Source organism: Oncorhynchus mykiss, chromosome 23, assembly GCF_013265735.2.
Source record: "Oncorhynchus mykiss isolate Arlee chromosome 23, USDA_OmykA_1.1, whole genome shotgun sequence".
In the NCBI taxonomy this organism is placed as follows: Eukaryota; Metazoa; Chordata; class Actinopteri; order Salmoniformes; family Salmonidae; genus Oncorhynchus; species Oncorhynchus mykiss.
The window spans coordinates 2,974,661-2,999,476 of NC_048587.1; the positions used below are offsets into that span (position 1 = coordinate 2,974,661).

Consider the following 24,816-nt stretch of genomic DNA (forward strand, 5'->3'; position numbering starts at 1 on the left):
TGTATATTTTTCCACCAAAATATCAGAAAAAGAAACATAACAATAATGAATTGGAACAAATACAATTGGGGTTCTATTCTACTATTTTATCAGGTTACAACACCCATACAGGTTCAGTGATCAATTGCTATATTGTAATTACTTCGCCACCATGGCCTATTTATTGCCTTACCCCTCTGATCCTACCTCATTTGCACATGCTGTATATATATATTTTTTCCTACTGTATTATTGACTGTATGTTTATTTATTCTATGTGTAACTCTGTGATGTTGTTTGTGCCGAACTGCTTTGCTTTATCTTGGCCAGGTCGCAGTTGTAAATGAGAACTTGTTCTCAACTGGCCTACCTGGTAGGTAAAGGTGAAATAAACAAAGAAAAACACAATACAGCTATTCTTCTGAGACCGAATAAACACTGCCACCTTGTGTTCAGATAATGGAATCACGTGAAGACATAACAAAGCAGAATAAACGGTGCTGATGTGATTAACTCGGGGAACCGAATGAGCGATTACCATCTATTGTGAAGTATCCTATATTAGTAAGAACTAGCGCGTGGAATGTAGGTTGTGTTTACTGAAGTGTCGCTCGTGATCAGGTAGTAAGTTACTTTGTATCAAGGATGTAGCCAACTGCTTTTTACCAAGGCCTTGTACGCAACACCTACAATATTCTTTCCAGGACAGACTGTTGGATTTGGATTGTATAAGGCTGCTGTTCAGTCGCTGTTTTTGCTCAGATGTGCCCAGACATTACGGACAAGATGGACGCTACAGTTTCTGGAGGCTTACAGTACAATAACAGAGTGTTGTTTGAACACCGATATCCGTGTTTACGGAGGGGATACCTGCATTCTCTGACTTCACAGTAAGGCCTATTGTTAATTCACACATCATATCTGTTTATTAGGCTATTGGACAGCGCGATGAAGAAGAAATAGGAATTCGGTTCAAATATTGTTTATTCCAAATCGGAGTTATGCTGCCATTTCATTTGTAGGCTTCCCCATCGAATAAAGGGTGTAGGTTTAGTATAGCCTTCAACCCCTTAATACTGTATTGTCACAAAGCCGTCCGTTCCAGCCAGTGATTAGCAGAATGACTGATCCAAGCAGCAACACGGACTTTATGGCTGGCTACTCCGGTATCACCAGACCAAATGTAGCTGGCAGTGGGTTACCTCATCGGACGGTGCTGAACTCCCCGCCTCCTCCAGGCAGACTGACGTCTCTGCGGTCCCGAGACCTGACTCTGGGCGGGTTCAAAAAGGTGATACCCAATGGAAACGCTCATACTGTATATCAAAGACTACGTACTCAACCCATAGAGATAGATAGAGGACTCATCTTTGTATCTGTGCCATCAGGGCCCTGCTCCAGGCACACGTAAAATTAGCGGTCTCAATTAGCCATGTGAGAAGAAAATAAATTGAATTGATAAATTGTCTGGATAGACTATCTAAACTAATCGTAGCCAATGTTTTTATTTTTATTTTAAGTCAGTGAAGAACAACATTTTATTTTCAATGACAGCCTTGTTCAGGGGAAGAATGACAGGTTTTTACCTGGTCAGCTCTGGGATTTGATCTTGCAACCTTTCGGTTACTAGTCCAACACCCTAACCACTAGGATACCTGCCGCCCCAGGTATACCTACCAGGCACGCAGGGCACATGAAGAACTACAGGAAATTAGCTGTAAAACTGCAACAACTAAAAATGGCTCTGCCCCAGGCAAAACGTGTAGAATTGCATGAAATGTGTTATAAAATTGAAAAAATGTCTCTCTGCCCCATGCCAAAATGTGTAGAACTGCAGAAAACTTGCTTTAAAACTGCAACATTATCTTCACCCCAAAAGGTGTAGAATGCCAGGAAATGTACTTTAAAACATAAATATATCATCTCCACCATAAAGTGGGGGGCCACTAAAATGTAAATGTATTTAACCTTTATTTAATTAGGCAAGTCAGTAAATAAGAACGTGTTCTTAACTATGACAGCCGACCAAAAGGCCTCCTGCGGGGATGGAGGCTGTGATTGATATAGATAGATAGAGATATATATATATATATATATATATATATATATATATAGAACAAAAAACACATTGAGACAAGAGAGACAACACTACATAAAGAGAGACCTAAGACAACATAGCAAGGCAGTAACACATAACACAACATGGTAGCAGCACAAAAAAATGGTACAAACATTGGGCACAGAAAACAGCACAGAGGGAAAAAAGGTTGATCTTCTTTACGATTGGCTGAACCCTCCTGATGACCCAGTTGGATATGACTCCAATAGGATCAGCAGGAGGGATGAGCCAATTAAGTTGGAAGTCCCACCCAGTTGACCACATTAAAATGGTGGAAGCCCTCAAATTGTTCTGCCCATGCTAATCCCATAGATGGAACAAGACAGATATTTCACCTGATGTGTAAATGTGAAGCATCCGCTTGGCGTTTCCACTTACTACCAAATATGGTAGTGAGAGGAGGCCCAGTGGCCGGCAGTGGTAAAAGATGGATTTTCACTGACATTCTGCTAATTTTCTCATCGATGAAACATTTGATCTCAATACAATTTTCTGTTTCCAAAACAATAATGAATATGTTTTGAACAGAGTGGACTAAGTTTTGTAGACGTTACCATTTTTCAACATATAAAAATCGAGCCATGCGGGGAGAGGCGGCAGGGTGTCCCAGTTCCAAGACCAGTCAATGACGTCGGTGGACCGTAAAAGGGAACTTGGATCCGGGTTAAGTAGCAATGATATCATCCTTCGCCACCGTTATCTTACGACATATAACTCAAACCAGTCGTGACGGTTCAACAAAACAACACATCATTTAAGTTTCTTTCCTGTGAATTTCTTAGTTCCATAATTGTATAACTAACTAGCAAATTAGTTTTGAAGTTGAGGGTGCAGTATTTATTTTTGCCAATGACGAACATGGCTGTTTAGCCAGGGAAAACAAGCTAGAGACATGATATAACTGGGCGCACATGCACACCAGGCTATTTCAGAACAGATTGGAGTTTTTATACCCTGATATCAGGAGCTGTCGGGGAAAAGTTTGATTAAAGAATTCAGAGACAAAGGAATAACAGATGAGAAATATTTAAGGAGAGCGAATCGATATACTATGCCAAAATCAGCTGTCAATTGTAAAAGCTTAAAACGATGTCTGCGTGAATCTGAATCTAGAAAATGAATGGTGAAGTCTCTTCTGGACACGGTAGACTCATCGTCCTCACCACTCTATTGTAAGCACTACTAAATAACCAGTCTACAGTGAAACGGAAACACAGTGGGTGATGAACAAAAGCAAATATACAGCTGTCCAGTGTCCTGTCACAAACATTAAACAAAACAGTCATGATATTCAGATGACAAAATAGTAGAAATTAATAAATTGATATTTTTATTACAGAAAACCTTCGTACCCAATGTCCATTCTCTGAGGAAGAGTAAAGATGAGTGAGTGTCAACTGTATTGCTTGAAGACACATTCCATTAGACTACCAAGGATCCAGTTTAGAAGAATACATGTTAACATTGAACTCCTTCCCCCAGGTTAAAGGAAGAGGCCCATGTTGCACCAAAGAAGGAGAGAAGAGTGAGGGAGGAGAGGCACAGGGAGAGAAGAGAGCGCCCCCCTCAGATCATTCAGTCCCACTCCATCTTTGAACAGGGTCCTGCAGACACAGTAAAGAAACCAGGTGAATTGGACCTTCTCTGCCAGAAGCTGCCTTTACTGTGTGTTAAAGAAACAGGTTATTATTATGATCATTAGAAACACTGGATTCCAGTGTGTCCTGTCCTCTGTTCTGTGCAGGGGGGTGGAGAGGGACCGACCTTACAGACAGCAGATCCTCTCCTGTAGCTAAGTGTTTTAAGAAGGAGAGACGTGCCTCAGAAGAAAACGATAATGATATGTTACACAAGCTTCAACGGGATGATGTAAGTACAACAGCCTTAATGACTAGTCAACTTAAAGTAAAACAGCCTTAATCAACATACATGAAACCCCTTTGTAACTTGGAGAGAAAGTTAAATAGTAAATACAAGCCTGAGAACCAGTGGAGGAAAAGGACAAGAGAAAGGAAAGTTGGGTTTGCACGATGAAAATAAAACCTAATATAACTCAAACGGAAAGCATTTGCATTTTTGCGCAGTCCAGGCAGTGCTGAGAGGGATAGTTTGGCCTGCTATTTGTTCTGGTTCTATGTCTTGGGGAATTGGGAGGTAGGGAGCCTAAAGTAAAACAGCCTTAATGACTAGTCAACCTAAAGTAAAACACAGCCTTAATGACTAGTCAACCTAAAGTAACAGCCTTAATGACTAGCCCCGTTCTTTTCTGTTCCGACCAGCAAAATAAAAGTTCTGAACTGGTTTGAACAAAAGAAAAGTACCGGTTTATATCGTTCCTTTTTAAACCTACTTCACCAATCATGCAGTGCAGGTAGAGCAGCTTGTTATGGAGTTGGAAAGCTATAGCTCAGTGAGTTGTTTACATGTGTGATAGACTAGTCAGGCGTGAGATGCAACTGAAATGTTGAATTAGGGCCACAGTATTATACCTACAGACGAGCGGCTTCTGGAGGAACTTTGAATGTCTTTGATCTTCAGAGTTGGTTTAACATTCGACCAGAGAAGCTAGCTAGTTAACAAGCTTGTGTGTGCAGAGCGGCACCAGAATGCAAATCACGTCTTACCTTTCTGTAGTTAAAAAATACAATGTGAAATGTGATAACTATAGTATCCTTAACTAGCATTGAAAAAGTGAATCCATTATTTTCTAATTAAAAATCTCTCCCCGCATCTTCATGCTTGTAACATCAGTAATACTTTGGAGGGCGAGGGGCAGGTAGCCTACATGCACACACACTGGCAACAATTTTTAGCTGGCAGGCAGACACTGGAAGAAGTTTCTGATTAACAGAGGGATAATGTTATTAACTGGTTCCCATGTGTTTAACGTAACAGTTCTGTTCCGGAACAGTATAGATCACTTTCGTTCCCGGTTCTGATTCTGTTCGTAGAAACATTTCATTATTTCCATGAACCGGTTCCAACCCCTGGTTGAAATACATATATTTATTTAAACCGCACACTTTTCCCCCCCCATATAGTTTTTGGATGATCCTGGTTTGAAAAATGATGCCAAGAACAAGCCAATTCAACTGCCACTGTATCAATCTAGCAACTTCCTGATAACAGAGGCAACAACTCCATGTAAGTATATACAGTGCCTTCAGAAAGTATTCATACCCCTTGACTTATTCCACATTGTGAGATTTCAAAATGTATCAAATGAAATAGAAATATCAAATTTACATAAGTATTCACACCCATGAGTCAATACATGTTAGAATCACCTTTGGCAGTGGGTAAGTGTCTAAGAGCTTTGCACAATATTTTCACATTGTGGAGTAACTACAATGTTGTTGATCCATCCTCAGGTCTACTATCAGCCATTAAAAACTCTTAACAGTTTTAAAGCCACCATTGGCCTTGTGAAATCCGAGTGGTTTCCTTCTACCCCAGCAACTAAGTTAGAAAGGATGCCTATATCTGTGTAGTGACTGGGTGTATTGATACACCATCCAAAGTGTAATTAATAACTTCACCATGCTCAGATATTCAATGTCTGTTTTTTACCCATCTATCAAAAGGGCACCTTTGAGGCATTGGAAAACCTCATTGGCCATTGTGGTTGAAATTCCCTGCTCGACTGAGGAAGCTTCCAGATAATTGTATGTGTGGGGTACAGAGATGAGGTAGTCATTAAAAAAATCATGTTAAACAATATTCGACTATTACACTGAGTCTAATCAACTTTATTTTAAAAGCCCTTTTTGCATCAGCAGATGTCACAAAGTGCTTATACAGAAACACAGCGCAAAACCACAAACAGCAAGCAATGCAGATGTAGAAGCACAGTGGCAAGGAAAAACTCCCTAGAAAGGCAGGAGCCTAGGAAGAAACGGGATGCTATTCTGGTTGTGCAGGTAGAGATGAGTACATGGCCATTAAGGCTAGATTGTTATTCAGGATGATCATAGATGACCAACAGGGTCAAATAAGTGGTTGTAGAGTGTGCAGCAGGTCAGCACCTCAGGAGTAAATGTCAGTTGATTTTCCATAGCCGAGCATTCAGAGGTCGACCGATTAATCAGAATGGCCGATTAATTAGGGCCGATTTCAAGTTTTCATAACAATCGGTGATGAGCATTTTTGGACACCGATCATGGCCGATTACATTGCACTCCACGAGGAGACTGCGTGGCAGGCTGACTACCTGTTACGCGAGTGCAGCAAGGAGCCAAGGTAAGGTGCTAGCTAGCATTAAACGTATCTTATAAAAAACAATACATCTTAACATAATCACTAGTTAACTACACATGGTTGATGATATTACTAGTTTATCTTGCTTGTCCTGCGTTGCATATAATCGATGCGGTGCCTGTTAATTTATCATTGAATCATAGCCTACTTCGCAAAACGGGTGATTTAACAAGCGCATTCGCGAAAAAAAGCAATGTCGTTGCACCAATGTGTACCTAACCAAAAACATCAACACCTTTCTTAAAATCAATACACAAGTATATATTTTTAAACCTGCATATTTAGATAATATTGCCTGCTAACATAAATGTCTTTTCACCAGGGAAATTGTGTCACTTCTCTTGTGTTCTGTACAACAGAGTCAGGGTATATGCAGCAGTTTGGGCCGCCTGGCTCGTTGCGAACTGTGTGAAGACTATTTCTTCCTAACAAAGACAGCCAACTTCGCCAAACGGGGGAGGATTTAACAAAAGCACATTTGTGAAAAAAAGCACAATCGTTGCACGAATACCTAACCATAAACATCCACGCCTTTCTTAAAATCAGTACACAGAAGTATATTTTTTCAAACCTGCATATTTAGTTAAAAGAAATCCAGGTTAGCAAGCAATATTAAACTAGGGAAATTGTGTCACTTCGCTTGCGTTCATTGCACGCAGAGTCAAGGTATATGCAACAGTTTGGGCTGCCTGGCTCGTTGCGAACTAATTTTCCAGAATATTACTTATGACATAACATTGAAGGTTGTGCAATGTAACAGGAATATTTAGACTTATTGATGCCACCCGTTAGATAAAATACGGAACGGTTCCGTATTTCACTGAAAGAAACATTTTGTTTTCGAAATGATAGTTTCCGGATTTAACCAAATTAATGACCTAAGGCTCATATTTCTGTGTGTTATTATATTATAATTAAGTCTATGATTTGATATTTGATAGAGCAGTCTGACTGAGCGGTGGTAGGCAGCAGCAGGCTCGAATTAATTCATTCAAACAGCACTTTACTGCGTTTGCCAGCAGCTCTTCGCTGTGCTTCAAGCATTGCGCTGTTTATGACTTCATGCCTAAGGGTTCCATAGCCGCAGGCAGAACAGCGGAAACTGGATCAGCAGCATGACCTGGAGGAGAGGGGACAGCCAGGAGTTGTCAGGCATGGTCCTGGGGCAGAGAGAGATGGCTGAATTAGAGGGAGCATACTTAAGATCACACCAGAGAAGATAGGATAGGACAGACTGACACTAGCCCCCCGACACTGGGGACCGAGGGAGGGCGACCAGGCAGGATATAAGCCCACCCACTTTGCCAAAGCACAGCCCCCCCCCCCCAACCTCAGAGGGACATCAACGTACTACCCTGAGACAAGGTGGAGCCCACAAAGATGTCACCCAAGACCGGAGAGGAAGATCATGTCAGTGACTCAACCCACTCATGTCAAGTATAGTGAAAAAAGCTTGGCAAGACACAAAGCTGACCTCCTAGGGACAACATGGGAGAGCACTAGCAAGCCAGTGACTCAGTCCCCGTAATAGGGTCAGAGGCAGAGAATCCCAGTGGAGAGAGGGGAGACGGACAGGCAGAGACAGCAAGGGCGGTTCATCGCTCCAGTGCCTTGCCGTTCACCTTCGCACCCCTAGGCCAGACTACACTTAATCATAGGACCTATTGAAGAGATGAGTCTTCAATAAAAGACTTAAAGGTTGAGACCAGAGTCTGCGTCTCTCACATGGATAGGCAAACCATTCCATAGAAAGGAGAAGGCCCTGCCTCCAGCTGTTTGCTTAGAAATTCTAGGGACAGTAAGAAGCCCTGCGTGTTGTGACCAAAGCGTACGTGTATGTACGGCAGGACCAGAGAGATGGGTAGGAGCAAGTCTATGTATTGCTTTGTGGGTTAACAGTAAAACCTTGAAAATCAGCCTTGACAGGAAGCCAGTGTAGAGGCACTGGAGTAATGATCAAATTTGACGGTTTGAGTCAAGAGTCTAGCAGCTGTATTTAGTGCTTTATGCAGGTAGCCGGAGAATCGCAGTCTAATCTACAAGTGACAAAAGCCTGGATTAGCTTTTCTGCATCATTTCATTTTTACAGAAAGTTTCAGATTGTCTGCCTGGACCAATTTTTGGGTTTCTAATCTCCAAAAGAATGTGGTGTCAAAAGTTGCACTAAAGCCTAGGAGCACAAGGACAGACAGAAAAGCCTTGGTCTGATGCTATTTATAAAGGTAATTTACCACCTACACAAGTGTGGTCTCAGTACTATGACGGGGTTTAAAAAGAGACTGGAGCGTTTCGTATACATTTCCTTCCTGAAGACACATTCCCATTTTTTTTTTTAAATGAATGGGAGATTCGATATAGGCCGATAGTTTACATTTTTCTGGGTCAAGGTTTTATTACTGCCACTTTTAGTGAGTTTGATACACATCCGGATAGGGAGCCATTTATGATGTTCAACATAGGAGGGCCAAGCACAGGAAGTAGCTCTTTCAGTAGTTTAGTTGGAATAGGGTCCAGTAGACAGCTGGAAGGTTTAGAGGCCATGACTATTTTTGTGAATGTGTTGAGAGATACAGGATTAAAATAACTTGAGTATCTCCATTGATCCGAGGTCCTGGCAGTTCTGTGCAGACTGGGAGAAATAATCACATTCAAAAGAGACTTTCTAATGAATATGATATTTTCGTCAAAGAAGTTCATGAATTCATCACTGCTGAAGTAAAGGCCATTCATCACTTGGGGAGTGCTGCTGTTTCGTTAGCTTTGCGACAGTATCAACAATAAATTGTGGATTGTTTCTATTCTCCTCAACTAGGTTGGAAAAGTAGGCTGATCAAGCAGCAGTTAGTGATTTTTGATATTGTCTTTCCAAGCTAGTCAGAAGACTCCCGGTTCGGTGGTGAGGGCTCTTCGATATTGCACGTTACTGTCTTTCCAAGCTAGTCAGAAGACTCCCAGTTTGGTGGTGAGGGCTCTTCGATATTGCACGTTACTGTCTTTCCAAGCTAGTCAGAAGACTCCCAGTTTGGTGGTGAGGGCTCTTCGATATTGCACGTTACTGTCTTTCCAAGCTAGTCAGAAGACTCCCGGTTCGGTGGTGAGGGCTCTTCGATATTGCACGTTACTGTCTTTCCAAGCTAGTCAGAAGACCCCCGGTTTGGTGGTGAGGGCTCTTCGATATTGCACGTTACTGTCTTTCCAAGCTAGTCAGAAGACTCCCGGTTCGGTGGTGAGGGCTCTTCGATATTGCACAGTACCGTCTTTCCAAGCTAGTCGGAAGACTTCCAGGGAGCTAGTTTCTTGTGACAAATGTTTGTTTTTAGCTGTGCGACTGCATCTAGGGTATTACACAAAGTTACTTTTAGATCCTCGGTTAGGTGGTTAACTGATTTCTGTACTCCGACATCCTTGGGTAGGTGGACGGAGTCTGGAAGGGCATCCAGGAATCTTTGCATTGTCCGAAAATGTATAGCATGGCTTTTGATGATCCTTGGTTGGGGTCTGAGCAGATCATTTGTTGCGATTGCAAATGTAATAAAATGGTGGTCCCATAGTCCAGAATTATGAGGAAAAACATTTATATCAACAATATTTATTCCACAGGACAAAACTAGTTCCAGGGTCTGACTGTGGCAATGTGTAGGTCCAGAGACATGTTGGACAAAACCCACAGTTGATGATGCCTCCGAAAGACTGAGTGGGTCTGTGGACTTTTCCATTAGAAGTCAGCAAAAATGTGAATATCTGCCATGACTACAAAGTCCGATAGGAGCTCGGTGAGGAACGCTGTATACGGCCCAGGAGGCCTGCAAACAGTAGCTATAAAAAGTGATTGAGTAGGCTGCATAGATTTCATGACAAGAAGCTCGAAAGACAAACGCAGTCATATGTTTTCATAAATTGAAATCGGCTGTCATAAAAAAATGTTAGCAACACCTCCGCCTTTGCGGGATGCACGGGGGGGGGATATGGTCACTAGTGTAACCAGGAGGAGAGGCCTCATTTAATGGCTTGAGCCATGTTTCAGTCAGGCCAATCACATCATGATCAGTGATCATGATCAGTGATTAGTTCATTGACTGTAACTGCCTTGAAAGTGAGGGATCTTTAACATTAAGAAGTCCTTTTTTGAGATGTGAGGTATTATCAATCTCTTTGAATAATGACAGGAATGGAGCAGATCTTTATTCCAGCGAGATTGCTAAGGCGAACACCGCCCTGTTTAGATTTGTCCTACCTAGATCGAGGCAGGCCTCCCGAGTGGCGCAAGGCTAGATGTGCCACTAGAGATTCTGGGCTCGAGTCCAGGCTCTGTCGCAGCCGACCGGGAGACCCATGGGGCGGCACAATTGGCCCAGCGTCGTTCGGGTTAGGAGAGGGTTTGGCTGGCAGGGATGTCCTTGTCCCATCACGCACTAGCGACTCCTGTGGCGGGTTGGGCACAGTGCACGTTGACACGGTCACCAGGTGCACGGTGTTTCCTCCGAAACACATTGGTGCGGCTGGCTTCCGGGTTAAGTGGGCATTGTGTCAAGAAGCAGTGCGGCTTGGTTGGGTTTCAGCGGACGCATGGCTCTCGACCTTCGGCTCTCCCGTGTCCGTATGGGAGTTGCAGCGATGAGACAAGACTAACTACCAATTGGATAATACGAAATTGGGGAGAAAAAGGGGTAAAAAAAAATTAAACCTAGATTGTTCACTGTCTCAATGGGGATAGCTGAGCTGACTACACTGACTGTGGCAGACTCCACTAAGCTGGCCTGCACCCTATCTCAATGTGGAGTTAGAGCCCTGTCTATATTCATCGATAAGATGAAAGCACACCTCCAGCTAGGATGGAGTCCGTCACTCCTCAGCAGGCCAGGCTTGGTCCGGTTTGTGGATGAATCCCAGAAAGAGGGCCAATTATCTACAAATTCTCTATTTTGCGAGTGGAAGAAAACAGTTTTCAACAAGTGATTGAGTTGTGAGACTCTGCTGTAGAGCTCATCACTCCCCCTAACTGGGAGGGGGCCAGAGACAATTAATCGATGCCGACTTCTTTCTAGCTGATTTACAAGCTGAAGCCATGTTGCGCTTGGTGACCTCAATGTTTCATCCTAACATCGTTGGTGCCGACGTGGATAACAATATCCCTATACTCGCCAGTTGTCAAAGCCAGCACCCTCTTCAGATTAGCCTTAACGTCAGTAGCCCTGCCCCCTGGTAAACAGTGTATGATCGCTGGATGATTATTTTTACGTCTAATACTGTGGGTAATGGAGTCTCCAATGACTAGGTCAATTTGTCAGAGCTAATGGTGGGGAGGCTTCGGCGGCTCAGACCCCGTAACAGTGGAGGAGACACCTGGGAAGCCTCAGGCTCTGACTGACTCGTTGCTTAGTGGGGAAAACTGGTTTCTAATCGGCTGCATGAGCGACACCATGTGGACAGCATTTCTTTCCAGAATCCATGTTGTTGACTGTGCTGTGGGGGACTGTGCTGGGGGGGACTGTGCTGTGGGGGACTGTGCTGTGGGGGACTGTGCTGGGGGGGACTGTGCTGGGGGGGACTGTGCTGTGGGGGACTGTGCTGGGGGGGGACTGTGCTGTGGGGGACTGTGCTGTGGGGGACTGTGCTGTGGGGGGGCTGTGCTGGGGGGGACTGTGCTGGGGGGGACTGTGCTGGGGGGGACTGTGCTGGGGGGGACTGTGCTGGGGGGGACTGTGCTGGGGGGGACTGTGCTGTGGGGGACTGTGCTGTGGGGGACTGTGCTGTGGGGGACTGTGCTGTGGGGGACTGTGCTGGGGGGGACTGTGCTGGGGGGGACTGTGCTGGGGGGGACTGTGCTGTGGGGGACTGTGCTGTGGGGACTGTGCTGTGGGGGACTGTGCTGTGGGGGACTGTGCTGGGGGGGACTGTGCTGTGGGGGACTGTGCTGGGGGGGACTGTGCTAGGGGGGGACTGTGCTGGGGGGGACTGTGCTGGGGGGGACTGTGCTGGGGGGGACTGTGCTGTGGGGGACTGTGCTGTGGGGGACTGTGCTGTGGGGGACTGTGCTGTGGGGGACTGTGCTGTGGGGGACTAACACTACTACCTGTATTTACTGGTGGCACAGACACCATCATCCTTTCCTACACTTCAATTGCCCTTGGCCTAACTATTGCATCTGAAGCAGGGTTCACAACTCAGCGATCCTCCTGTATATTCAGAGGACAGCGACTGCAGTGAGAAGGCATGATGTTACTCAGCTTTTCCATCTGGACGAGCTCCTGCAGATCCATGCCAGATGGAACGTTTCCATCCCGGACGCTTTTGGAAGGAAGTAGAGGGTGGACAAAACTAGGACATTGGTAAACTTGTTAACGTAAGAGTTTGATTAAACTGTTAACACTAAAAGAGAGAAAGGAGCAACAAACAGCACATCAGCAGAGACAACGGGGAAGTCCATTGTTAAGCACATTTGTACTCCTGAACTTATTTAGGCTTGCCATAACAAAGGGGTTGAAAACATATTCACTCAAGACATTTCAGCTTTTCATTTTTAAATTCTACAAACATAATTCCACTTTGACATTATGGCGTGTAGGCCGGTGACACAATCTCAATGTAATCCATTTTAAATTCAGGCTCTAACAACATGAGGAATAAGTCAAAGGGTTGTTTCCTGAAGGCCCTGGATGCACAGGATGTAGACATGCAAATACATGGGGGATATACAGAGGTGCACAGACTCAATACATTAACACGTGTTTCAGTCTTGTCAATCCAAACTGGTTCCCAGGTAGCTGATGGTCCTGTGTTTGTTGCCCTACAGCATTTAGAGCCCCTGCTACTACTAACCCAAACAGGGTTGGAGCAGGACATCAGTACGGACCAGGCCAGATCCCTCAGTATAGACCAGGCCAGGGGGTCCTGAGCCCTGACCAGCCCTCTGTAGCAGAGCTCTTCCACCAGCTGATGGTTTCAGAGACAGAAGAATTGCTTTTCATCCAGCTACCTGATACTATCCCTGGCCAGCCAACCACAGCCTCCATCCCAAGCCAGCCAATCACAGCCCCAGAAAGAAATTGTAAAAAAGACTCCAAGTCCGACGGCAAGCGCACCTCTCACATTAAAGCACCAGTGAGTAACGACCACATTCTATCCTTATTTTCTACCGTCCACTTCATTCTAACAGGGAAGCATTTCACGCCAAGGTCTACATTTGCTGTATTCCATCTTCTTCCTCAGGACCCTGCTAGAGACAGTGTTTCCATCCGGTCAGAGTTCCCCTGACCACTAACCCTAAAGGCCATGTTCTTCCTCAGGACCCTGCTAGAGACAGCGTTCCCATCCAGTCAGAGTTCTCCTAACCCTAAAGGCCATGTTCTTCCTCAGGATGCTGCTGGTAAAGACGTTCCTGTCCTGTCAGAGTTCACAGAGGGGTTTCTGGGTAAACTACAGATCAGGAAGTCTGGCAAGGTGCAGCTGGTGCTGGGAGACGTCACTATGGACGTCTCAGAGGGAGCTGCCTTCTCTTTCCTACAGGTCTGTTAATATAATAGACATTACAGGGTTAGATGGTGTTGAGACATCACTATGGACGTCTCAGAGGGAGCTGCCTTCCCCTTTAGAACAGGTCTGTTAATATAATAGACATTACAGGGTTAGATGGTGTTGAGACACATCACTATGGACGTCTCAGAGGGAGCTGCCTTCCCCTTTAGAACAGGTCTGTTAATATAATAGACATTACAGGGTTAGATGGTGTTGAGACACATCACTATGGACGTCTCAGAGGGAGCTGCCTTCCCCTTTAGAACAGGTCTGTTAATATAATAGACATTACAGGGTTAGATGGTGTTGAGACACATCACTATGGACGTCTCAGAGGGAGCTGCCTTCCCCTTTAGAACAGGTCTGTTAATATAATAGACATTACAGGGTTAGATGGTGTTGAGACACATCACTATGGACGTCTCAGAGGGAGCTGCCTTCCCCTTTAGAACAGGTCTGTTAATATAATAGACATTACAGGGTTAGATGGTGTTGAGACACATCACTATGGACGTCTCAGAGGGAGCTGTCTTCCCCTTTAGAACAGGTCTGTTAATATAATAGACATTACAGGGTTAGATGGTGTTGAGACACATCACTATGGACGTCTCAGAGGGAGCTGCCTTCCCCTTTAGAACAGGTCTGTTAATATAATAGACATTACAGGGTTAGATGGTGTTGAGACACATCACTATGGACGTCTCAGAGGGAGCTGCCTTCCCCTTTAGAACAGGTCTGTTAATATAATAGACATTACAGGGTTAGATGGTGTTGAGACACATCACTATGGACGTCTCAGAGGGAGCTGTCTTCCCCTATAGAACAGGTCTGTTAATATAATAGACATTACAGGGTTAGATGGTGTTGAGACACATCACTATGGACGTCTCAGAGGGAACAGTCTTCCCCTTTAGAACAGGTCTGTTAATATAATAGACATTACAGGGTTAGATGGTGTTGAGACACATCACTATGGACGTCTCAGAGGGAGCTGCCTTCCCCTTTAGAACAGGTCTGTTAATATAATAGACATTACAGGGTTAGATGGTGTTGAGACACATCACTATGGACGTCTCAGAGGGAGCTGCCTTCCCCTTTAGAACAGGTCTGTTAATATAATAGACATTACAGGGTTAGATGGTGTTGAGACACATCACTATGGACGTCTCAGAGGGAGCTGCCTTCCCCTTTAGAACAGGTCTGTTAATATAATAGACATTACAGGGTTAGATGGTGTTGAGACACATCACTATGGACGTCTCAGAGGGAGCTGCCTTCCCCTTTAGAACAGGTCTGTTAATATAATAGACATTACAGGGTTAGATGGTGTTGAGACACATCACTATGGACGTCTCAGAGGGAACTGTCTTCCCCTTTAGAACAGGTACCTAACAGTCTAGTTCTCCTGTTTAGTCCTAAAGAACCACAGTCCTGACTCACTGTGATCCAGGATGTGTTTAGTCCTGACTCACTGCGATCCAGGATGTGTTTAGTCCTGACTCACTGCGATCCAGGATGTGTTTAGTCCTGACTCACTGCGATCCAGGATGTGTTTAGTCCTGACTCACTGTGATCCAGGATGTGTTTAGTCCTGACTCACTGTGATCCAGGATGTGTTTAGTCCTGACTCACTGTGATCCAGGATGTGTTTAGTCCTGACTCACTGTGATCCAGGATGTGTTTAGTCCTGACTCACTGTGATCCAGGATGTGTTTAAGTCCTGACTCACTGTGATCCAGGATGTGCAGACAATGGCTTAGGGTCAGACAATAAGGGGCTAAATCATCTGTTATTTCTCCTACAGCAACTGGTGTCTGTGCGTCTGTCTGAGGGCCTGACTGGAGACATGAGTATCCTGGGGAACGTCAAGCACAAGCTGGTCTGCTCTCCAGACTTCCAGGCTCTGCTACAGGAGCCATCACCTGACCACTCAGCACATCTCTAACTTATATTCAGTACACCTTTTTCAGCATTAACTGTGTAGACATTGTACAGTTTTATTACACGATGTGAGGATTAACTGTGTAGATATTGTACATAGTTTACTTTCATCATACAGCGTTTATGTACCTTGTCGATTTCCTCCCAATTTGTTTTCACTGTATAAACATTGTGTATAATATGAAGTCTTTTTTTTATGTACGTAAATGTTTATTTAATAAAAATTAGATACAAAACATGAACGAAAACTAAGTCTACAAACAAAGTAACTGGTCAACACGTCTCTTAAAGACTATATCCAGTACAGACTAGCCTGTACACTGTGTATAGAGACAGTATATACAGAACGTGGCCCTGGTGACAGGAACTTAACTTCAACATAATTCATCTTTTCATACTAGAAAGAACACTGCTTTATGATAGTTTACAGTGAATTCTCATTCTGATAACTGTCAGTTGAGAATGTTATGTTTCATGATCTTTCCCAGACTGGTGAAGGTTCATTCACAGTTTGAGGCGCTAGGAGCATTGATATGACTATAAACAAAATGTATTTTATTTGGGACGGTAACTTGCCTTCATCACCCTTCCTCTCCAGAACAGCTCAGGCCTTTTTCCCGCTCCTCACTGTCGTAGCTCCTGCAGATTTAGTTTTCACCTCTTTCACTTTGGATTTCTGTTTGCCTCCTTTAGTAGCAGTTTTGTTCTTGTGGGTCTCTTTCCGTCTGATCAGGTCCTCCCGTCCAATATCCATCATGTGTTCCTCCCAGGACTTCATCTCATTCTTATAGCGCACTTTATCATCCTCCGCCAGCTGCATGTAGACCTGCAGAGCACACAGAGTGAGTTAGTCATGTAGACCTGCAGAGCACAGAGTCAGTTAGTCATGTAGACCTGCAGAGCACACAGAGTCAGTTAGTCATGTAGACCTGCAGAGCACACAGAGTAAGTTAGTCATGTAGACCTGCAGAGCACACAGTCAGTTAGTCATGTAGACCTGCAGAGCACACAGAGTCAGTTAGTCATGTAGACCTGCAGAGCACACAGAGTCAGTTAGTCATGTAGACCTGAAACAACATCACAGAGTCAGTTAGTCATGTAGACCTGAAACAACATCACAGAGTCAGTTAGCCTAGTAATTAAAAATGTATGTCCTCCAAATCAAGGTTTCACAATCATTTAAGTCTTAAGGAACTTAATTGAGCCATTACATCACTTCCAGTTTCACTAGGGTATCAAAATGAGGTAACACGCATGCAATATCCCTTTGTCATCCAACACCATGAAGAAAACAAAAGAACTGGCAGTTCAAAAGAGACAGATGGTCGTAGACCTTCATGAATCTGGTAATGGCTACAAGAAGATCCACAAATGATTGAATATACCACGGAGCACTGTCAGAGCAATTATTAAAAATTATAAAAGATATGGAACAGTTGAAAACCTCACAGGTAGAAGACCCCCCCCCCCCCCAGGAATGGGAGGAGGATGGTGAGAGAAGCAACAAAATCCCCAAGAATCACTGTGGAAGAATTGCAGGCCTTGGTGGCGTCTTGAGGTCACCAGGTCACCAGGTATCAAAAAGCTCCAACAGACAACCACAGGCTCATTGGAAGAGTTGCCAGAAGAAAGCCCTTTCTGACATCAAGACACAGACGCAAGCGCTTGGAGCCAAACGTAATTTAAATTATGACTGGAAGAAGGTGCTCTGGTCCGATGGGACCAAAATTGAACGTTTGGTCAGATACAGCATTGGCATGTTTGGCGTGGAAACAGAGAGAGGCACCAGGAGAGGCACCTCATACCCACGGTGAAACAGAGATGCATACAAGGAGAGGCACCTCATACCCATGGTGAAACAGAGATGCAACAAGGAGAGGCACCTCATACCCATGGTGAAACAGAGATGCATACAAGGAGAGGCACCTCATACCCACGGTGAAACAGAGATGCATACAAGGAGAGGCACCTCATACCCACGGTGAAAGAGATGCATACAAGGAGAGGCACCTCATACCCACGGTGAAACAGAGATGCATACAAGGAGAGGCACCTCATACCCACGGTGAAAGAGATGCATACAAGGAGAGGCACCTCATACCCACGGTGAAACAGAGATGCATACAAGGAGAGGCACCTCATACCCACGGTGAAATATGGAGGGGGGTCAGTGATGTTTTGGGGCCGTTTTAATTCCAGAGGTCCAGTGGCACTGGTTCAGATTGATGGCGTAATGAATTCCACCAAGTATCAGGCAATTTTGGCTGACAATCCGGTTGCCTCTGCCAGAAGGCTGGAACTTGGCAGTAGGTGGACTTTCCAACAACAAAATTTTGTGGCAACAAAATCAATGTGCTGCCATGGCCATCTCAGTCACCTGACCTCAATCCAATGGAAAACCTTTTGGGCTGAGTGGAAGAGGGCAGTTGACGAGCGTAAACCCAAGAATGTGAAGGATCTTGAAATGATCTGCATAGAGGAATGGTCCAACATCCCTCCAGATGTGTTCCTTAACCTTGTCAAACATTACAGGAAAAGACTCCACGCCGTTGTCCTTGCCAGATGTCGTTGTACTAAGTACTAAATGAGGAGTGCCAATAATTATGAAACCTTGATTTTAGTTACAATTATTTAATACAAAATAAATGTATGATTGGTGGGTTCCATTGAAACATGAATAAAGTACAGTATCTCACATGTTGGTATTTTGAATCTCTCTATATAATTATATTGCTTATATTTTTTTGAAGAAATGTTTGTGCATGTTTGTACACCTGAAACACAGCTAGGGCTGTGACGGTAATTTGGGAGCCCACTGTACACCTGAAACACAGCTAGGGCTGTGCCAGTAATTTGGGAGCCCACTGTACACCTGAAACACAGCTAGGGCTGTGACAGTAATTTGGGAGCCCACTGTACACCTGAAACACAGCTAGGGCTGTGACGGTAATTTGGGAGCCCACTGTACACCTGAAACACAGCTAGGGCTGAGACAGTAATTTGGGAGCCCACTGTACACCTGAAACACAGCTAGGGCTGTGACAGTAATTTGGGAGCCCACTGTACACCTGAAACACAGCTAGGGCTGTGACAGTAATTTGGGAGCCCACTGTACACCTGAAACACAGCTAGGGCTGTGACGGTAATTGGGTAACCGTGGGTAACCGTGGGTAACCGTGACATTGACGGTTTTGGATGAAGTAAAATAACTGTCAAAAAAACACATTTTTACCAGATGTTTTACCAACTTTATTTTAATGCAGATATACTTTACCCAGAGTGGGAGTGTTAGCTAGAGATTATATAACTTAGTCCATCTATTATACTGGATACATCCATCTCCTCTTTCCAACTATCTTTTCTTTTGATGTGGTGCGAATAGGAGAGAATCTTTGAAGGTCAATTCAGTTCATTGAAGAGGGGAGGGGTGAAAGGCATCACTAATTACATCTACACCATCATAAGTATATAACTACATCTACCATCACCATGTGTATATATCTACATCTACCATCACCATGTGCATATATCTACATCTACCATCACCATGTGTATATATCTACATCTACCATCACCATGTGTATATATCTACCATCACCATGTGTATATATCTACATCTACCATCACCATGTGTATATATCTACATCTACCATCACCATGTGTATATATCTACATCTACCATCACCATGTGTATATATCTACATCTACCATCACCATGTGCATATATCTACATCTATACCATCACCATGTGTATATATCTACATCTACCATCGCCATGTGTATATATCTACATCTACCATCACTATGTGTATATATCTACATCTATACCATCACCATGTGTATACATCTACATCTACCATCGCCATGTGTATATATCTACATCTACCATCACTATGTGTATATATCTACCATCACCATGTGTATATATCTACATCTACCATCACTATGTGTATATATCTACATCTACCATCACCATGTGTATATATCTACATCTATACCATCACCATGTGTATATATCTACATCTACCATCACCATGTGTGCATATATCTACATCTACCATCACTATGTGTATATATCTACCATCACCATGTGTATACATCTACATCTACCATCACCATGTGTATATATCTACATCTACCATCACTATGTGTATATATCTACATCTACCATCACCATGTGTATATATCTACATCTACCATCACCATGTGTATATATCTACATCTACCATCACTATGTGTATATATCTACATCTACCATCGCCATGTGTATATATCTACATCTACCATCACTATGTGTATATATCTACATCTACCATCGCCATGTGTATATATCTACATCTACCATCACCATGTGTATATATCTACATCTACCATCGCCATGTGTATATATCTACATCTACCATCACTATGTGTATATATCTACCATCACCATGTGTATATATCTACATCTACCATCACCATGTGTATATATCTACATCTACCATCACCATGTGTATATATCTAAATCTACCATCACCATGTGTATATATCTACATCTATACCATCACCATGTGTATACATCTACATCTACCATCACCATGTGTATATATCTAAATCTACCATCACCATGTGTATATATCTACATCTATACCATCACCATGTGTATACATCTACATCTACCATCACCATGTGTATACATCTACATCTACCATCACCATGTGTATATATCTAAATCTACCATCACCATGTGTATATATCTACCATCACCATATGTATATAACTATATCTACCACCACCACAGGTATATAACTACATCTACACCACCACAGGTATATAACTACATCTACACCACCACAGGTATATAACTACATCTACACCACCACAGGTATATAACTACATCTACACCACATGTATATAACTACATCTATACCACCACCACATGTATATACAGTGCCTTGCGAAAGTATTCGGCCCCCTTGAACTTTGCGACCTTTTGCCACATTTCAGGCTTCAAACATAAAGATATAAAACTGTATTTTTTTGTGAAGAATCAACAACAAGTGGGACACAATCATGAAGTGGAAAGACATTTATTGGATATTTAAAACTTTTTTAACAAATCAAAAACTGAAAAATTGGGCGTGCAAAATTATTCAGCCCCTTTACTTTCAGTGCAGCAAACTCTCTCCAGAAGTTCAGTGAGGATCTCTGAATGATCCAATGTTGACCTAAATGACTAATGATGATAAATACAATCCACCTGTGTGTAATCAAGTCTCCGTATAAATGCACCTGCACTGTGATAGTCTCAGAGGTCCGTTAAAAGCGCAGAGAGCATCATGAAGAACAAAGAACACACCAGGCAGGTCCAAGATACTGTTGTGAAGAAGTTTAAAGCCGGATTTGGATACAAAAATATTTCCCAAGCTTTAAACATCCCAAGGAGCACTGTGCAAGCGATAATATTGAAATGGAAGGAGTATCAGACCAGTGCAAATCTACCAAGACCTGGCCGTCCCTCTAAACTTTCAGCTCATACAAGGAGAAGACTGATCAGAGATGCAGCCAAGAGGCCCATGATCACTCTGGATGAACTGCAGAGATCTACAGCTGAGGTGGGAGACTCTGTCCATAGGACAACAATCAGTCGTATATTGCACAAATCTGGCCTTTATGGAAGAGTGGCAAGAAGAAAGCCATTTCTCAAAGATATCCATAAAAAGTGTTGTTTAAAGTTTGCCACAAGCCACCTGGGAGACACACCAAACATGTGGAAGAAGGTGCTCTGGTCAGATGAAACCAAAATTGAACTTTTTTGGCAACAATGCAAAACGTTATGTTTGGCGTAAAAGCAACACAGCTGAACACACCATCCCCACTGTCAAACATGGTGGTGGCAGCATCATGGTTTGGGCCTGCTTTTCTTCAGCAGGGACAGGGAAGATGGTTAAAATTGATGGGAAGATGGATGGAGCCAAATACAGGACCATTCTGGAAGAAAACCTGATGGAGTCTGCAAAAGACCTGAGACTGGGACGGAGATTTGTCTTCCAACAAGACAATGATCCAAAACATAAAGCAAAATCTACAATGGAATGGTTCAAAAATAAACATATCCAGGTGTTAGAATGGCCAAGTCAAAGTCCAGACCTGAATCCAATCGAGAATCTGTGGAAAGAACTGAAAACTGCTGTTCACAAATGCTCTCCATCCAACCTCACTGAGCTCGAGCTGTTTTGCAAGGAGGAATGGGAAAAAATTTCAGTCTCTCGATGTGCAAAACTGATAGAGACATACCCCAAGCGACTTACAGCTGTAATCGCAGCAAAAGGTGGCGCTACAAAGTATTAACTTAAGGGGGCTGAATAATTTTGCACGCCCAATTTTTCAGTTTTTGATTTGTTAAAAAAGTTTGAAATATCCAATAAATGTCGTTCCACTTCATGATTGTGTCCCACTTGTTGTTGATTCTTCACAAAAAAATACAGTTTTATATCTTTATGTTTGAAGCCTGAAATGTGGCAAAAGGTCGCAAAGTTCAAGGGGGCCGAATACTTTCGCAAGGCACTGTAACTACATCTATACCACCACCATATGTATATAACTACATCTATACCACCACAGGTATATAACTACATCTACACCATCACAGGTATATAACTACATCTATACCACCACAGGTATATAACTACATCTACACCACCACCACAGGTATATAACTACATCTATCCCACCACCACAGGTATATAACTACATCTATCCCACCACCACAGGTATATAACTACATCTATCCCACCACAGGTATATAACTACATCTACACCACCACCACAGGTATATAACTACATCTACACCACCACAGGTATATAACTACATCTACACCACCACCACAGGTATATAACTACATCTACACCACCACCACAGGTATATAACTACATCTACACCACCACCACAGGTATATAACTACATCTACACCACCACCACAGGTATATAACTACATCTACACCACCACCACAGGTATATAACTACATCTACACCACCACCACAGGTATATAACTACATCTACACCACCACCACAGGTATATAACTACATCTACACCACCACCACAGGTATATAACACAATCTACAGTGCATTCGGAAAGTGTTCAGACTCCTTGACTTTTTCCACATTTTGTTACGTTACAGCTTTATTCTAAAATGGATTAGATATTTGTTTTCCTCAATCTATACACAATACCCCACAATGAAAGTGAAAACAGGTTTACATTTTTTCTAATGTACTACAAATAAAAAACAGAAATACCAAATATGAGACTCAAAATTGAGCTCAGGTGCCTCCTGTTTCCATCCATTGTTAGAGTCTACCTGTGGTAAATTAAATTGATTGGACGTGATTTGGAAAGGCACACCTGTCTATATATCCCCACAGTTGACACTGCATGTCAATGCAAAAACCAAGCCATGAGGTCGAAGGAATTGTCCGTAGAGCTCAGAGACAGGATTGTGTCGAGGCACAGATCTGGGGAAAGGTACCAAAACAATTCTGCAGCATTGAAGGTCCCCAAGAACACAGTGGCCTCCATCATTCTTAAATGGAAGAAGCTTGGAACCACCAAGACTCTTCCTAGAGCTGGCCGCCCGGCCAAACTGAGCAATCGGGGGAGAATGGCCTTGGTCAGGGAGGTGACAAAGAACCTGATGATCTCTCTGACAGAGCTCCAGAGTTCCTCTGTGGAGATGGGAGAACCTTCCAGAAGGACAACCATATCTGCAGCACTCCACCAATCAGGCATTTATCAGTAAAAGGCACGTGACAGCCCGCTTGGAGCTTGCAAAAAGGAACCTAAATGACTCTCAGACCATGAGAAACAAACATCTCCAGTCTGATGAAACCAAGATTGAACTCTTTGGCCCCAATGCCAAGAGTCACATCTGGAGGAAACCTGGCACCATCACTACGGTGAAGCACGGTGGTGGCAGCATCACGTCTGGAGGAAACCTGGCACCATCACGACGGTGAAGCATGGTGGTGGCAGCATCACGTCTGGAGGAAACGTGGCACCATCACTACGGTGAAGCATGGTGGTGGCAGCAGTCATGATCAAGGCAAAGATGAACAGAGGAAAGTACAGAGAGATCCTTAATGAAACGTAACGAATGCACTGTATCAAACACTTCATTCCACCTACTTGTTTCTGTGAGGTTGACAGTTTGGTCCAGTCCTCCCGCAGCATCTTCATCTTGCCCTGAGGGGAAAAAGGCGACAGCATTATAACAGGTGCGTGTTATACCGTTACATTTAGATTACATATTAACCATCTCTTTAACGCTGGTATAATGTAATGTGTTAAAGAATATAATATTTTCATCACATAGACTCAGAACTCATGAAAAAGTATTTGATTACTGGACACTGATACCAACCTGCGTGGTATCACACCCCCCCCCCCCCCCCCCCCCCCCCCTCTGGACTCCTCAGTACAAACCTGCATGGTCCCCCCTCCCCCTCTGGACTCCTCAGTACCAACCTGCATGGCCCCCCCTCCTCAGTACCAACCTGAGTGGTCCCCCCCTCTGGACAGTACCAACCTGCATGCCCCCCCCTCCTCAGTACCAACCTGAGTGGTCCCCCCCCTCTGGACTCTTCAGTACCAACCTGTGTGGTCGTCCCCCTGGACTCCTCAAAGTGTTCTGCCATGAAGATGTTAAAGGACGACCGGGGACGTTTGGGTTTGCCAAGACTGTTCAACTCCTAAAAGTGGAAGATGGTGCTCAAGTCAGACGAGTCACCAGGAACATTTCAGTGGCACAACATCAGAACACACCACTACTAATACTATCACAAGGCCTTAGTAGTATGCCATTACATTCACTAGGAGGGGCCTGTCATGCCAAATAGTGTCCACGGCGCACAGCACATCACTATGAAGTAGAGGTCGACCGATTATGATTTTTCAACGCCGATACCGATTATTGGAGCACCAAAAAAGTCAATAATAATAACAATTACAACAATACTGAATGAAC

General features: G+C 43.6%; 2 protein-coding genes across 5 annotated transcripts in view; one reads left to right on the plus strand and one right to left on the minus strand.

Annotated features, from left to right (window-relative positions):
* The first annotated feature begins 875 nt into the window (after positions 1-875).
* Positions 876-16,047, plus strand: LOC110514011 (DNA-directed RNA polymerase III subunit RPC4). Its single transcript, XM_036959682.1, has 8 exons — positions 876-1,270; positions 3,438-3,484; positions 3,581-3,726; positions 3,843-3,967; positions 5,140-5,242; positions 13,149-13,456; positions 13,712-13,861; positions 15,675-16,047. Exons 1-8 carry the CDS (start codon positions 1,100-1,102, stop codon positions 15,813-15,815), a joined length of 1,191 nt encoding a protein of 396 aa, XP_036815577.1. The 5' UTR covers positions 876-1,099; the 3' UTR covers positions 15,816-16,047.
* Positions 3,406-24,816, minus strand: part of LOC110518872 (transcription factor A, mitochondrial) — a 29,534-nt gene continuing 8,123 nt past the window's right edge. For 2 of the 4 annotated variants that reach the window (XM_036959687.1, XM_036959683.1), the window contains 3 exons: positions 24,446-24,541; positions 23,979-24,035; positions 15,852-16,637 (listed from right to left, as the gene is read on the minus strand). In XM_036959687.1, the coding sequence (XP_036815582.1) occupies positions 16,416-16,637; positions 23,979-24,035; positions 24,446-24,541 (375 nt within the window). In that variant the 3' untranslated portion in view covers positions 15,852-16,415. Of the gene's footprint in view, positions 3,703-7,240; positions 7,516-15,851; positions 16,638-23,978; positions 24,036-24,445; positions 24,542-24,816 lie in introns of those variants that run through there. The other 2 variants (XM_036959685.1, XM_036959686.1) reach the window with 2 other exon arrangements.

Bases quoted from the DNA above. Each gene is read 5' to 3' on its own strand.
- LOC110514011 (XM_036959682.1), top strand. From the start codon at position 1,100: ATGACTGATCCAAGCAGCAACACGGACTTTATGGCTGGCTACTCCGGT. The intron at 5,243-13,148 runs GTAAGTATATAC...GTTGCCCTACAG, and splicing joins AACAGAGGCAACAACTCCAT to CATTTAGAGCCCCTGCTACT. The intron at 13,862-15,674 runs GTCTGTTAATAT...TTTCTCCTACAG, and splicing joins CTGCCTTCTCTTTCCTACAG to CAACTGGTGTCTGTGCGTCT.